The sequence below is a fragment of the Bombina bombina genome, chromosome 4 (genome assembly GCF_027579735.1).
Source record: "Bombina bombina isolate aBomBom1 chromosome 4, aBomBom1.pri, whole genome shotgun sequence".
Lineage (NCBI taxonomy): Eukaryota > Metazoa > Chordata > Amphibia > Anura > Bombinatoridae > Bombina > Bombina bombina.
In genome coordinates, this window is record NC_069502.1 from 834,280,728 (window position 1) to 834,294,698 (window position 13,971).

The 13,971-nt window shown below is 40.4% G+C and overlaps 1 protein-coding gene across 2 annotated transcripts in view; it reads right to left on the bottom strand.

Moving 5' to 3' along the window:
- Positions 1–5,332: 5,332 nt before the first annotated feature.
- LOC128657185 (gastrula zinc finger protein XlCGF26.1-like) overlaps positions 5,333–13,971 on the bottom strand; it is an 86,589-nt gene continuing 77,950 nt past the window's right edge. For both annotated transcript variants that reach the window (XM_053711434.1, XM_053711435.1), the window contains one exon: positions 5,333–9,738. In XM_053711434.1, the coding sequence (XP_053567409.1) occupies positions 8,282–9,738 (1,457 nt within the window). In that variant the 3' untranslated portion in view covers positions 5,333–8,281. The remainder of the gene's footprint in view (positions 9,739–13,971) is intronic.

Here is a 13,971-nt window from a genome sequence, read left to right on the forward strand (position 1 = left end):
GTCCGACCAAGTAATTGTGCCGATGTCGCTTTGAGTAGTTATGGAGAGGCCGTTAGAGTCAGTGTAAATGTGGTCGATGCGGGTGTAGCAGTTATGAGGGGCTGAGAAGGTGTAGTCTTTTTGGGTGGGGTGTAAAGTTCTCCACGTGTCATGGAGAGTGAGGCTAGCTAAGGTGGCTTTAATTGCTTTCAGGGTTTTAGGAGGGGTACGGGAAATACCCTTCGACGAGTCAAGAAGGGGATCAAAGGAGAGGTTAAAATCGCCTGCTAAGTATGTTACCCCTTTTGCATTTTCCAGAAGTTTGGTGGAAACCTTTTTAAAGAAGGGGGTTTGTGTATGATTGGGCGCGTAAATATTGGCGATTGTGATTTGGTGGTTGTAAAGTGTCCCTGAAAGAATCAGATATCTGCCGTCAGTGTCTTTTTCTATGTGAGAGACTTGTAAAGGGAGGGATTTGTGGATCCGAATTCCGACGCCATTCTTCTTGCGCGGACCGAACGCGAAAAAGGCAGTGGGGTAGTGAGGGTTGTGCCAATTAGGTTCTCTATCTCTTTGAAAGTGGGTTTCTTGATTAGGAGAATTTGGGTGTTTAGTTTATGCAATTCCTTCATGGCAATGGATCTCTTACCGGGGCTATTAAGTCCCTTGGCGTTGACGGATGTTAATTTGAAAGTGTGTTCCTGGAATCTACTGTGTTTAGCCATTTTAGGATGGGGAGAGGGTAGAGGGAGAGAAAAAAAAAAAGGTGCTAAAGAGAAGGGGGCAGGACAGAGGAGAGAGCGAAGGAGAGAAGGCAGGGGAGGGAGAGAAAGAGAGTGTTTGAAAGCAAGGGAGGATAAATAGAAAGAGTTAGGGCAATCAAGGTTATTTACTAAATTAAGAAAGGAAGAATTGAGTTGGGGGAAGTAATCCCAAGACCAGTTATATGTGTTCTTGAAGATTAAGAGTGATAATGGTCTACCTGACAGGTTGGGGGGTAGGGGGGGTTAGATGGAGAGGGAAGGGGTTTATACTGAGGGCTAGAGGGGTGAGTGGTGGGGGGGAAGGGGGGGCTAGCTCCGTGTGGCTATTGCTTATGAGGGTAATAAGGAAGGGCAAGGGGGAAAAACCAAGGCCAGGGTTAACAGAGTGGAAGGATAGAGAGGGCGACTAGAGTATTAGAAGGTCTGGTGGGTAACCCCGTGAAACCAGAGTTGGTGGATTGTAATACAGGTGGAGTTTTGCACAGGGGTAGAAGAAGAGACAGGGGGTGGGTTTTCCATCATGCATGTGATTCTAAAGGGATATTAGGCGAGGACAAAGGAAGGGTGAGGTTTGGGGAAGGTTTGAGACCATGTGGGAATCGATGGGGTACCGACATTCAAGCAATATATTAATCAATATTAATCATATATAGACTAATTGCATAATTAGAAACACAAAGAGAGGAAAAAGGCAACAACAATAATTATCACATTATCAGATAAAACTAAACAATGAGCTGGTAGGAGACCGCAAACCTGAACTAGGTAAAAAACTCAGTGGTTATGTAGGAAGGGGCTGGAAACGTAGAGGTGTCGGAGGGTGGATGATGGTGACAAGGTTAGAGGCTTCTTACGTAAGTGTCTGTGGTGAGAAATAGGTCTCTACAACAAAACACAGGTCTAGGGGTAAAACTGTCAACTGGTGTCAACGTCGTGAAGTAGATTGAGGGGGTGTTATTAATAGGAGAGAGAATTGCGGCCGTCCTGAGTTGTCAGCTTGTGTGTGCAAGATTATAAAGCCCCTTGGTAAGTTCGTTAAAGGATTAGAAAAGAAGTGTCCTGTTAGCTCTTGATGCGCAAGGTAGCATTGACCTATTCGCTAAAGTTTAAACTAGGACTACCTAACAGAGTGGGCTCTGTGATGAAAGCATTAAATGTAAATTAGACATATTGATCTGAAGTCTGCGCTGGAGGGATCTAGGCCTAGTGTTCTAATGTGAGGTCGGGGGGCTATCTTAGAGTGTAGATGTGTGGATCGTAGGGGCAACAGAAAGAAGATAGGGATAGCTTAAAGATAAATGCAGCCATAATTAAACCAGAGTGCAACATCTTAATGACACAGAATTCAAACATAGTAATAGCGGTATAATTAACGTGTCATATAGAAAGGTGAATACAAAAGAGAACAAAACATTGTTATTAAGTTTATACTGCACCAAGTCCAGGATTGCCATCGTCCCCAGATCCCGAGAAGGAGGGTATTGACAGTTCTCTGAAGAAAAAAGCAGGATCAGTTCCCGGTCTATAAGTGACAATTTTGTTGTTATAGTTCACTATTTTGGAGACCGGGAAACCCCATCTGTAAGGAATCTTATGTTCTCTGAGCTGTGAGGTGATGGAGGAAAGTTCTCTCCTCTTCTGTAGCGTAGACTGGGCTAGATCAGAGTAGATATGGATCTCCTCTCCAGCATGGAAAATATTCTTCTTGATTCTAGCGCAGCAGAGGATATCTTCTTTATCTTTAAAACTTGAGAACCTGACAATGATGTCCCGAGGAGGGGCTTTTGGTGGAGGCTTCGCCCTCAAGGCTCTGTGGGCCCTTTCTAGTGGTATATCTGGGGCCGTAGGGCTGTCCTTAATAATTTTGAAAAGGGCTTGCAAATATCCCTCTAAGGCCGAAGGTGAAACTGTCTCGGAGACCCCCCTGAATCTTAAGTTGTTTCTACGGCATCTGTTTTCCAGATCCTCTAATTTTTCATTCAAGATAGAAAGCTTGTCTTTGTGATCGCTGATAATTGCAGCATTATTTTGAATCTTAAGGTTGGTGGGGTTTTGCTTTTCTTCTAGGGCTTGTACTCTGCGGTCTAGAGCACCCAGGTCTTTTCTTAGATCTCCAAAAAGTGATCTCATCTCATGAAGCACCACACTGATGTCCTCTTTGGAGGAGAGCTGCTTGATATCTTGTTTGGTGACATAGGAGGAATGATCCATTGTTGGAGTGGTATCTTGAACAGCTTTCTGTGTGTCAGACATGGTGGCGTCAATTGGCTCAGGGGGGTATCTCTTAGAGTAAGGTATTGTTTCAGAGTTTTACCTGTGCTTTGTACACTTGGCTTGTTGTGTTTTTTGCACGGCATTACCCAGATGGTGGGGGTAATTGTGTGGCCAGGTGAGAGGATATTCAAGAAGCCCTAGTGAGAGAGGCTCGTAGCAATTGCTTAGCTTAGTGGTAAATAGTCAATAGGTTCGTGCATGGGTAGAATTGGTGAGAATAGTTCCCTCAGTGGAAGCCCTGGGCCTGATGCTGTCTAGGTGGAAGCTTGCTGTTAAAGGACAAGTCCAGGGAGGAACCCCAAGCCAAGGATAAGGTGGTTAGAATGCCTTATAGAAGATTGCGCCCTTTGGGCTGTATGGAGACCGTTAGTTTGATCTCGGGTTGCAGGGGCTCTGTTACACAGTTAGTAGGTCAGAGTGCGGTATTAACACCGCATGTCTGGCTGGCAAATACTCGGTGCTAAATCTTGAGTGCGCTCTGCAATGGGTTCACCCGACCCAGTAGCGGCTGCGAGGCTTGCTGTAAAAGGATAAGTCCAGGGGAGAATCCCAGGCCCAGGGTAAGGTGGTAGGAAGGCCTTATATGGAGTCGCGCTCTCAGGGCAGTATGGTATCCGTTAGTTTGATCTCAGGTTACAAAGGCTTTATTTCACAATAAGCAGGCCAGTGTGAGGTCTGGCAGGCAGACCCTTGCTGCTAATTTTTGAAAGCGCTCGGCAGTGGGCCCACGTGGCCCAGTAAAGGCTGTGAGACAGTTGAGGCTGTATGGCTTAAGTGCTGGCCACCGGGTTCGCTGCCAGCGTCAAAGAAGCAAGGTACCTGTGAGACAGTAAATCGGTGCCTGTTTGCCTCCGTCGGGCGTCTGTGTTGTGACCGCTCTCGCGGCACTGGGACTTCTAAGGCCTTGATTGGTCCTGGGATGTGTCGTGGGTGGTGTGCGGCAAGTAATCAGCCTCTCTCCTCTAACCCGAGGTGTCGGGTTGCTTCCGATGCATAGGGGTGAGATGTGGGGAAGGATTGAGGGGAAAGAGGTCAGGTAGAGGGGATGAAACTGACTTGGGATTTAGGAGCCCTCTTAGAACGCGGCCATCTGCAAGCGTGGCCAGACTCCACCCCCCAGTCCAGCATTTTTAATGCAAACTTTTGATAAATCATCCAATTCTATGTCATCCAAGTCCCAGTCGTCATTAGTGCTTAAAGAGTAGTATTGTTTATCAGCAGCTAGCTCCATCTCAGAGCAAGTAATGGTATTGTATAAAAATCAAAGTAATAGAAAGTATATGTATATATTAACTTTCTTTCTTTATAACAAAAATCGGCTGAGCATATACTTATATCAGTGAAAGTTGCAAACGCACTGATATTTGCTGTTATATGACCAAAGTATCATCCATAAAGAGCGTTAAATGAGGAAAATGAGTAAATATAAACAAAACATATTCATTTGTAATAAAGTCTTATACTGTGTATTTATTGTAATTTTTTAAAATAGATATTCCTATATACCGTATTTGCGCGATTATTAGATGACCCTGAATAAAAGACGACCCCCCCAAACTTTCATGTATCAGGGAAAAATGTTTTATATATTTTTTCAGCAATGACATTATAGCACTTTAGTATAAGCAATCACACTTTCTATTTCAAATCAATATAGACACATGTCCCAATGCTGAGCTGTGTGAAGAGAAGTGCAATTCTCAAAGTATTGTAAGAAATACCAATATTGTTAAGTTACCACACATACCGGTATATTATCTGATAGCCTACAGTCTGTGTGCACTTCTCTTTACATTATATGTTGCCTGTAGGACCCCACCCAGTCATTGGTAAGTCTATAATTCCTTTTTGCCCTGCACCCTCCATCAGGTAGGCTTTCCCAGGAAACAACAGACTTAGAAGGTCAGTGCATAGCAGGGTGAATGGTAATGCGCTAAACAGTTTATACGTTTGTGAAAACAGGTAATAGAAGCGCTTTCTCACCCGGTTCCTGGAAATGTTTGCATGTCACCGCAGCTCCTGTGCTGTATGCTCTTCCTGTTCCTCCTCCAACATGGCACCTCTGTTAAGCACTTCTCAAATTTGAAAGTAAAACAACCTTGATTATAAGACAAGGTCATTTTTTCAGAGTATTTTTTTTTCTGAAAAAAAACTTGTCTTATAATCGAGCAAATACGGTATATATATAATATATACACACACACCTCATGTATATACAGTTAGGTCCGTAAATAATTGGACATTGACACAATTGTCATAATTCTGGCTCTGTACGACACCACAATGGATTTGAAATTAAACAACCAAGATGCAAGTGAAGTGCAGACTTTCATCTTTAATTCAAGAGGTTAAACAAAAATATTGTATGAAACGTTTAGGAATTGCAACCATTTTCATACACAGTCACCAAATTTCAGGGGCTCAAATGTAATTGGACAAATCATAAATAAAATGTTCATTTTTAATAATTCATCGAGAATCCTTTGCAGGCAATGAAGTCTGGAACGCATGGACATCACCAAACAACCAAACGTTGGGTTTCCTCCTTTGTGATGCTTTGCCAGGCCTTTACTGCAGTGGTCTTTAGTTGTTGTTTGTCCGTAGGTTTTACTGCCTTAAGTTTTGTCTTCAGCAAGTAAAATGCATGCTCTATTGACTGGTCCATTGCATAATATTCCACTTCTTTGCCTTAAAAAACTTCTGGGCTGCTTTCACAGTATGTGTTGGGTCATTGTCGATCTGTAAAGTGAAGCGCCATCCAATCACCTTTGCTGAATTTAGCTGACTCTGAGCAGACAATATATCCCTATACACTTTAGAATTCATGTGGCTGCTTCTGTCACATCATAAATAAACACTAGTGACCCATTGCCATTGGAAGACATGCATGCCCATGCCATCACACTGCATCCACCGTGTTTTACAGATAATGTGGTATTCTTCAGATCATGAGATGTTCCAAATCTTCCTCATACTTTTTTCTACCCATCATTCTGGTACAGGATGATCTTAGTATCATCTGTCCAAAGAATACTGTTCCAGAACTGGGCTGGCTTTTTTTTTTTTAGATATTTTTTGGCATAGTCTAATCTGGCCATTCTATTCTTGAAGTATATGAATGGTTTGCACCTTGTGTGAAATACTCTATATTTGCTCTCGAGAAGTCTTCTCTTTATGGTACATTAGGATAATAATATGCCTACCTCCTGGAGAGTGTTCTTCACTTGGCTGGATGTTGTGAAGGGTTTTTTCTTTACCATGGAAAGGATCCTACAATCATGCACTACTGTTGTGGACTTCCAGGCCTTTTTGTGTGCAGAGCTCACCAGTGTTTTTTTTTCTCAGAATGTACCAAATTGTTGATTTGGCATCTAATGTTCCTGCTATCTCTCTGATGGATTTCTTTTTATTACAATTTAAATAAACAAGGTTGTAAACAAAACAGTGAGATATTTGTTTCTCAACTCTATAGTCAAAACTTTTGTGGATCTATAGTTATATTAGGCAACATTTCTAAAATAAGCAGAAATTAAAAATAACATGGAGGCTCCAGGTGCTCTCTTGACTATTCAAAACTACATAGGGACCCTGGACCCCCCCAGATGGCAAATACACTGGGTTACACAGGGTGGATAAAAAAATTAAATAGGGTTTATTTTTATTTTTTTAAATGCTTTTTGAGGAAAAAAAAAATCTATAGTTGCTATTCAAGATACATTATAATCCAAAGGTTATTCATCCTGAAATATAGATTAGTTTTAATTATATAGCAAGATGCTGTTTATTCATTACTGTAATGTTTTTTATTAATTAATTCCATTAATCTATTCACAATATCATGCTCTCCAAAAGGTTTCTGTCAGATTATTTTGGACAATTTTTCAATCTTAATGATATTATCACGATTCATTTTTTAGTTCTCGTCCTGGGAACTTGTGTCTGCAGAAATAACATGCACAGCAAAATGTTCTAAAAAATGAACATACAGAGTTGATAAATAGACTTTAAAGGGACATAATTATGAAAGATAACTTTTGGGTTTTAGATAGAACATAACATTTTTAGATTTACTTATATTATGATATTTGCTTTATTCTCTCGGAATCCTTTGTTGAAGGAGAGCAATGCTCTACTGGGGACTGTCTGAATACAATGGGTGAGACCGTGACAAGCAGCTAGCTCACAGTAGTGCATTGCATCTGAGTGAGCCTACCTATGCAGGCTTTTTAACAATGGATACCTAAAGAACAAAGAAAATTAGCAAAAGAAGATAAGTCAATTGGAAAATTGTTAAAAATTCATGTTCTTTCTGAATCATGAAACTGTAATTTTGACTTCACTTTCCTTTAATGTCATTGCTCCCCTGCAAATCTATGTACACAGAATCAACCCATACTAGGTTTAAAGCTCACTGAAAAGAAGATTGTTTGGAGTGGAATAGATTTGCACAAGGACCTAAGTGTGAGGAGGGAGGGGCAAGGATTAAAAATGAAAAATAATATTATTATTATTAAACTATTTATATTGTTATTATTAATTTAATAATTTTCCTCCTTCCAATAAAGTACAGGTGAAAAGTTGATCAAATGTGAAGGATTAATCAATTAAACTGGAGATAATTCACCTCCAAATAATTTCCTTCATTTCAATGATCTATCTATGCATATCTAATGTTATATAACCAATTTAGTAATAGCCTGGTATAACTATAAACAAATAATCTGAAAACTTATTCTAAAAATGAAAACCATGATTTAAATTGGTCTTACGAACTAGTGATTTAAATCATAATTTTTAAATCAAATCCACCCTGGGGTCACCTAATAAATGCTTGAGGTGCAGAAGGGACCTCAAACAGCTCCAAAACTGCATGCCCCAGGGGGTCATCATCAGGATTTGGTATTGTGTGTGTGACAACTACCATATTATTGCTTTGCATTTAGGAGATTAAACTCTGATTTCTTTTAATATGTGTTTTCTGATACCTAATAAGATGTGATTTCAGAGTAAAACATTTCCCACAGTCAGAACATAAAAATGCTTTCTCCCCTGTATGAATTTTCTGATGCATAATAAGAGTTGATTTCAGAGTAAAACATTTCCCACAGTCAGAACATGAAAATGCTTTCTTCCCTGTATGAATTTTCTGATGCCTAATAAGATATGATTTCTGGATAAAACATTTTCCACAGTCAGAACATGGAAATCCTTTTCCCCCCTGTATGAATTTTTTGATGCATAAGAAGAGTTGATTTCTGAGTAAATTATTTCCCACAGTCAGAACATGAAAATGCTTTCTCCCCCGTATGAATTTTTTGATGCATAAGAAGAGTTGATTTCTGAGTGAAACATTTTCCACAGTCAGAACACGAAAATGCTTTTTCTTCTGTATGCATTTTCTGATGTGCAATAAGATTTGATTTCCAAGTAAAACATTTCCCACAGTCAGAACATGAAAATTCTTTCTCCCCTGTATGAATTTTCTGATGTTTAATGAGATTTGATTTCAAAGTAAAACATTTCCCACAGTCAGAACATGAAAATGCTTTCTCCCCCGTATGATTTTTTTGATGCATAAGAAGAGTTGATTTTTGAGTGAAACATTTTCCACAGTCAGAACACGAAAATGCTTTTTCTCCTGTATGCATTTTCTGATGTGTAATGAGATTTGATTTCCGAGTAAAACATTTCCCACAGTCAGAACATGAAAATGCTTTCTCCCCTGTATGAATTTTCTGATGTGTAATGAGATTTGATTTCAGAGTAAAACATTTCCCACAGTCAGAACATGAAAATGCTTTCTCCCCTGTATGAATTTTCTGATGGCTAATAAGATATGGTTTCAGGCTAAAACATTTCCCACAGTCAGAACATGAAAATGCTTTCTCCCCTGTATGAATTTTCTGATGGCTAATAAGATATGGTTTCAGGCTAAAACATTTCCCACAGTCAGAACATGGAAATCCTTTTTCCCCTGTATGAATTTTTTGATGCATAAGAAGAGTTGATTTCTGAGTAAAACATTTCCCACAGTCAGAACATGAAATTCCTTTCAACCCTGTATGAATTTTCTGATGTGTAATGAGATTTGATTTCAGAGTAAAACATTTCCCACAGTCAGAACATGAAAATGCTTTCTCCCCTGTATGAATTTTATGATGCACAAGAAGAGTTGATTTCTGAGTAAAACATTTCCCACAGTCAGAACATGAAAATCCTTTCACCCCTGTATGAATTTTCAGATGTGTAATGAGATTTGATTTCCGAGTAAAACATTTCCCACAGTCAGAACATGAAAATGCTTTCTCCCCTGTATGAATTTTTTGATGCATACGAAGAGTTGATTTCCGAGTAAAACATTTTCCACAGTCAGAACACGAAAATGCTTTTTCTCCTGAATGCGTTTTCTGATGACAAATAAGATTTGATTTCTGATTAAAGCATTTCCCACAATCAGAACATGAAAATTCTTTTTCTCCTGTATGCATTTTTTGATGAGCAACAAGAATTTTTTTACAGTTAAAACATTTCCCACATATAGGACAGGAAAATGGCTTTTCTCCTGTATGAATTTTAAGATGTTTAAAAAGATGTGATTTCTTAAGAAAACATTTCCCACATTCAGAACATAAATTTCCCACATGGCTTCTTTGATTTTGAAGATGTAAAGAAGCATCTGCACTCTGATCATGACTAGGATTATTGCAGTTTGTGAATTCACCTGTCAATAAGAAACACAATGGGAGTAATGTTATTAATTGCATAATTATTTTATCATCAAACTGTTCTGATATAGTCAGTCCCCTACACTTGTAGTAGACACTGTGACAACTAGACCTTTTCCATGCTAAGGCTTAAGGACAGTTTACTGGACATTAGGGGCTATTTCTAAGAATTCACACTTAGTCAAAGACTGAACTAACCTTAATATAATGTTGTTGTTTTTCTACCTAATATATCTATTCCTTTTAAAATTGTGTCCACAGAAACTTTTAGTAATATAAAGATTAGTTTATGGACTAAACTAATTATAACTACTGCTTTTGTGCTTGTAGTTAAAACAAGGATAACTCTAGAACAACAAAACAAAGAAAATGGTGGTGTAGTATATCTAAGCAATATATAAAATCTTCATCAGAGAGAAGAATCTTACTCACGTGTCAACTACACCTTCTGGGATAATCATCAGCTCCCCAGCCAGCTGTATTACTTGGACAATTATTTTTATCAGGTATTTGTAGAGCTCCAGCAGGTTCTGCAGCGCTATGAACATAGGTGGTATATAAAAAAACAAGCTGGTGCTGCGCTTTCTATGTGCCTATGTTGGAGTTTCCGTTGTATTTTAATGGAATAATAAAGTATTGTTTTATTTTTCATCAAGAGGAATCCAGCAATTCTTTATTTCTTTGAACTGTATCCAGATGATTTGGATTTCTCCAGAGACGCTGTTTCCTCAGCTGAATACACCGAAACAGGTGAGACACAGGCAAATCAGCTGTGATTTCTGGTGATCCGGTTTCTCCCTAACTGCTCAGGCTGAGTGTGCGAAAAAGCAAGTGTGCCGCACAAGGAGGAGGAACTCCGAGACTGAGACGTTGTTCCCTCTGTTTACATGCCGAGACAGGTGAGAGACTGACTAGCAGGGATTCCATTCATTCGGCTTCTACCTATTTGCAAGCACTGAGATTCAACCACTACAGGGGAAGTAATCCAGCCACTAGCAGGTAAGATATAGTTTAAACTTTTATTGGGAATAAGGGGTCATTGCAACCACAGGGCACGTAAGAGTGTGCATTCACAATAGTGGATATTGTAGTACTATTAGTCCCTCCAACTGTTTTTGTACATTACAATGTGACAATGACATATCAGACCCAGCCTGTGGAAGTTAACTCATTGCCCTGTGCGTGTAACAGGGTGTGTCTCACTAAACTGAATGAAGGGAGAGACAGGAGCGTGCAGGGACGAGAGGAAAGGAAAGGATCCTGTACTAGTGAGAGCTTTTGGGAGACATCAGAGAAGGAGGGGTCAGGCGGCCATTTCAAAATGTCCAGATGAGATCTAGTAAGTGTATTTTCTGCCAAAGTTTATTTAGATGAAAATTGGGCTACAGTTTACTGTAAAGATCGTTAATTGACTAATCTAAATAAGTTACAGTAATTTTTGGGTTGACCATCCCTTTAAGGGAATAGCAGTGGAGATAAGGTAGGTTAGTGTAGGTTGTATGCGTCCCTGAATAGTAGACTCTTCAGGGAGCACTTGAAGATTTTAAAACTAGTAGAGAGTCTTGTGGAGCGAGGCAGAGAGTTCCATAAAATGGGAGCCAGTCTGGAGAAATCTTGTAAACGGGAATGTGAGAAGGTAACAAGAGAGGAGGAGAGGAGGAGATCATTAGCGGAGCAAAGGGGGCGGGGGGCAGAGTATCAGGAGACAAGATCTGAGATGTAGGGGAGAGCAATGCAGTTAAGGGCTTTGTGTGTCAGAATGAGAATTTTGTTTTAATCCTGGAGGCAAGAGGAAGCCAGTAAAGGGGTTGGCAGAGAGTTGCAGCAGATGAAGAGCAATGTGTAAGGAAAATGAGCCTGGCAGAGGCATTCATTATGGATTGTAAAGGAGCTAGGAAGCAGCTAGGGAGACCAGAGAGGATGGAGTTGCAGTAGTCGAGTCGGGAACGGATGAGTGGATTAAAATCTTAGTTGTGTCTTGTGTAAGGAAATGTCTAATTTAAGTGATGTTTTTAAGGTGGAAGTGGCAGGGTTTAGCCAAGGACTAAATGTGAGGAGTGGAAGAAAGATCAAGTGTGACCCCAAGGCATCAGGCATGTGAGGTTAGGGTAATGGAGTTATCAACAGTTATAGAGACATGGGGGTGGAGATTTTGGAAGAAGGGTGGAAGATAAGAAACTCGGTTTTGGAGAGATTTAGCTTGAGGTAGTGAGAGGACATCCAAGATAAGATACGAGAGAGACAGTTAGTGACACGGGTTAGCAAGGAAGGAGATGGTGCTGGTGCAGAGAGGTAGATTTGGGTATTGTCTGCATACAAATGATAATGAAACCTGTGAGACTTTAATAAGGAACCTAATGAGGATGTGTAGATTGAGAAGAGAAGGGGACAGAGAACAGAGCCTTGCAGTACCCCAACAGAAAGGTAACGGGGCAGAGGATGCCCCAGAGAAGGCTACACTAAAGGTATGGTTAGACAGATAGGAAGAGAACCAAGAGAGAGCTGTGTCGCAGATGCCAAAGGGTTGGAGGGTATGGAGCAAAAGAGGGTGGTCGACAGTATCAAAGGCTGCAGACAGATCAAGGAGGATAAGTAGAGAGAAGTGGCCTTTGGATTTTGCAGTAAGTAGGTCGTTGGTAACCTTAACAATTGCTGTCTCTGTTGAGTCAAGGGGGCGAAATCCAGATTACAGTGGGTCAAGGAGGAAGTTTAATTTAAGGAAATGAGATAGGCGTGCATATACTAGCTTTTCAAGAAGCTTTAAGGCAAGAGGGAGTAGGGAAACAGGGAGATAGTTGGATGGGGAGGTTAGATCAAGAGAAGGTTTTTTGAGGATAGGTGTGACTAATGCATGTTTAAGAGATGTGGGAACTATACCAGTGCTGAGGGAGAGGTTGAAAATGTGTGTGAGTATAGAGGTAAGGGTAGAATAGAGGGAGGGGTGTAGTTGTGAGGGGATGGAGTCGAGCTGACAGGTAGTGAAGAGAGAGGATAGTAAAAGGGCAGAAACTTCTTCAGGGGCAAAAGCTACATTTATGGCTATGTGGGTTTTGAATGATTGTGGACCAGTAGTCTGTTGAGAGCTGATTTCATTTCTGAAGGAGTCTATTTTGTTGTTGAAGTAACTGGCAAAATCTTGAGCTGAGAGAAAAGTTGTGGTGGGAGGTGGGGTTGGGCAGAGAAGAGTATTGAATGTGGAGAACAGACATTTTGGGTTTGAAGAAAAAAAACTAAATTTATGCTTACCTGATAAATGTCTTTCTTTTGCAATGTACAGAGTCCACGTATTCATCCTAACTTGTGGGATATTGTCCTTCCTGACAGGAAGTAGCAAAGAGAGCACCACAGCAGAGTTGTCTATATAGCTCCCCCCTTAACTCCACCCCCCCAGTCATTTGACCGAAGGCCAAGGAAGAAAAGGAGAAACTATAAGGTGCAGAGGTGACTGAAGTTTACATAAAAAAATACCTGTCTTGAATAGACAGGGCGGGCCGTGGACTCGGTACATCGCAAAAGAAAGAAATTTATCAGGTAAGCATAAATTTTGTTTTCTTTTGCATGATGTACCGAGTCCACAGATTCATCCTAACTACCAATACCAAAGCTTTAGGACATGGATGAAGGGACAAGACAGGAACCTAAACGGAAGGCACCACTGCTTGCAAAACCTTTCTCCCAAAAATAGCCTCCGAAGAAGCAAAAGTATCAAATTTATAAAATTTTGAAAAGGTATGAAGCGACGACCAAGTCACAGTCTTACAAATCTGTTCAACAGAAGCATCATTTTCAAAAGCCCATGTGGAAGCTACCGCTCTAGTAGAATGAGCTGTAATCCTTTCAGGAGGCTGCTGTCCAGCAGTCTCATAAGCCAAACGGGTGATGCTTGTCAGCCAAAAGGAAAAAGAAGTCGCAGTAGCCTTTTGACCCCTACGCTTTCCAGAATAGACAACAAACAAAGAAGATGTTTGACGAAAATCTTTGGTTGCCTGCAAATAAAATTTCAAAGCACGAATCACGTCCAAGTAGTGCAACAGACGTTCCTTCTTACAAGAAGGATTAGGACACAGAGAAGGAACAACAATTTCTTGATTGATATTCCTGTTAGTAACAACCTTAGGTAGGAACCCAGGCTTGGTATGCAAAACCCCCTTATCAGCATGGAACACAAGATAAGGGGAGTCACATTGTAATGCAGATAGTTCAGAAACTCTTCGAGCTGAAGAGATAGC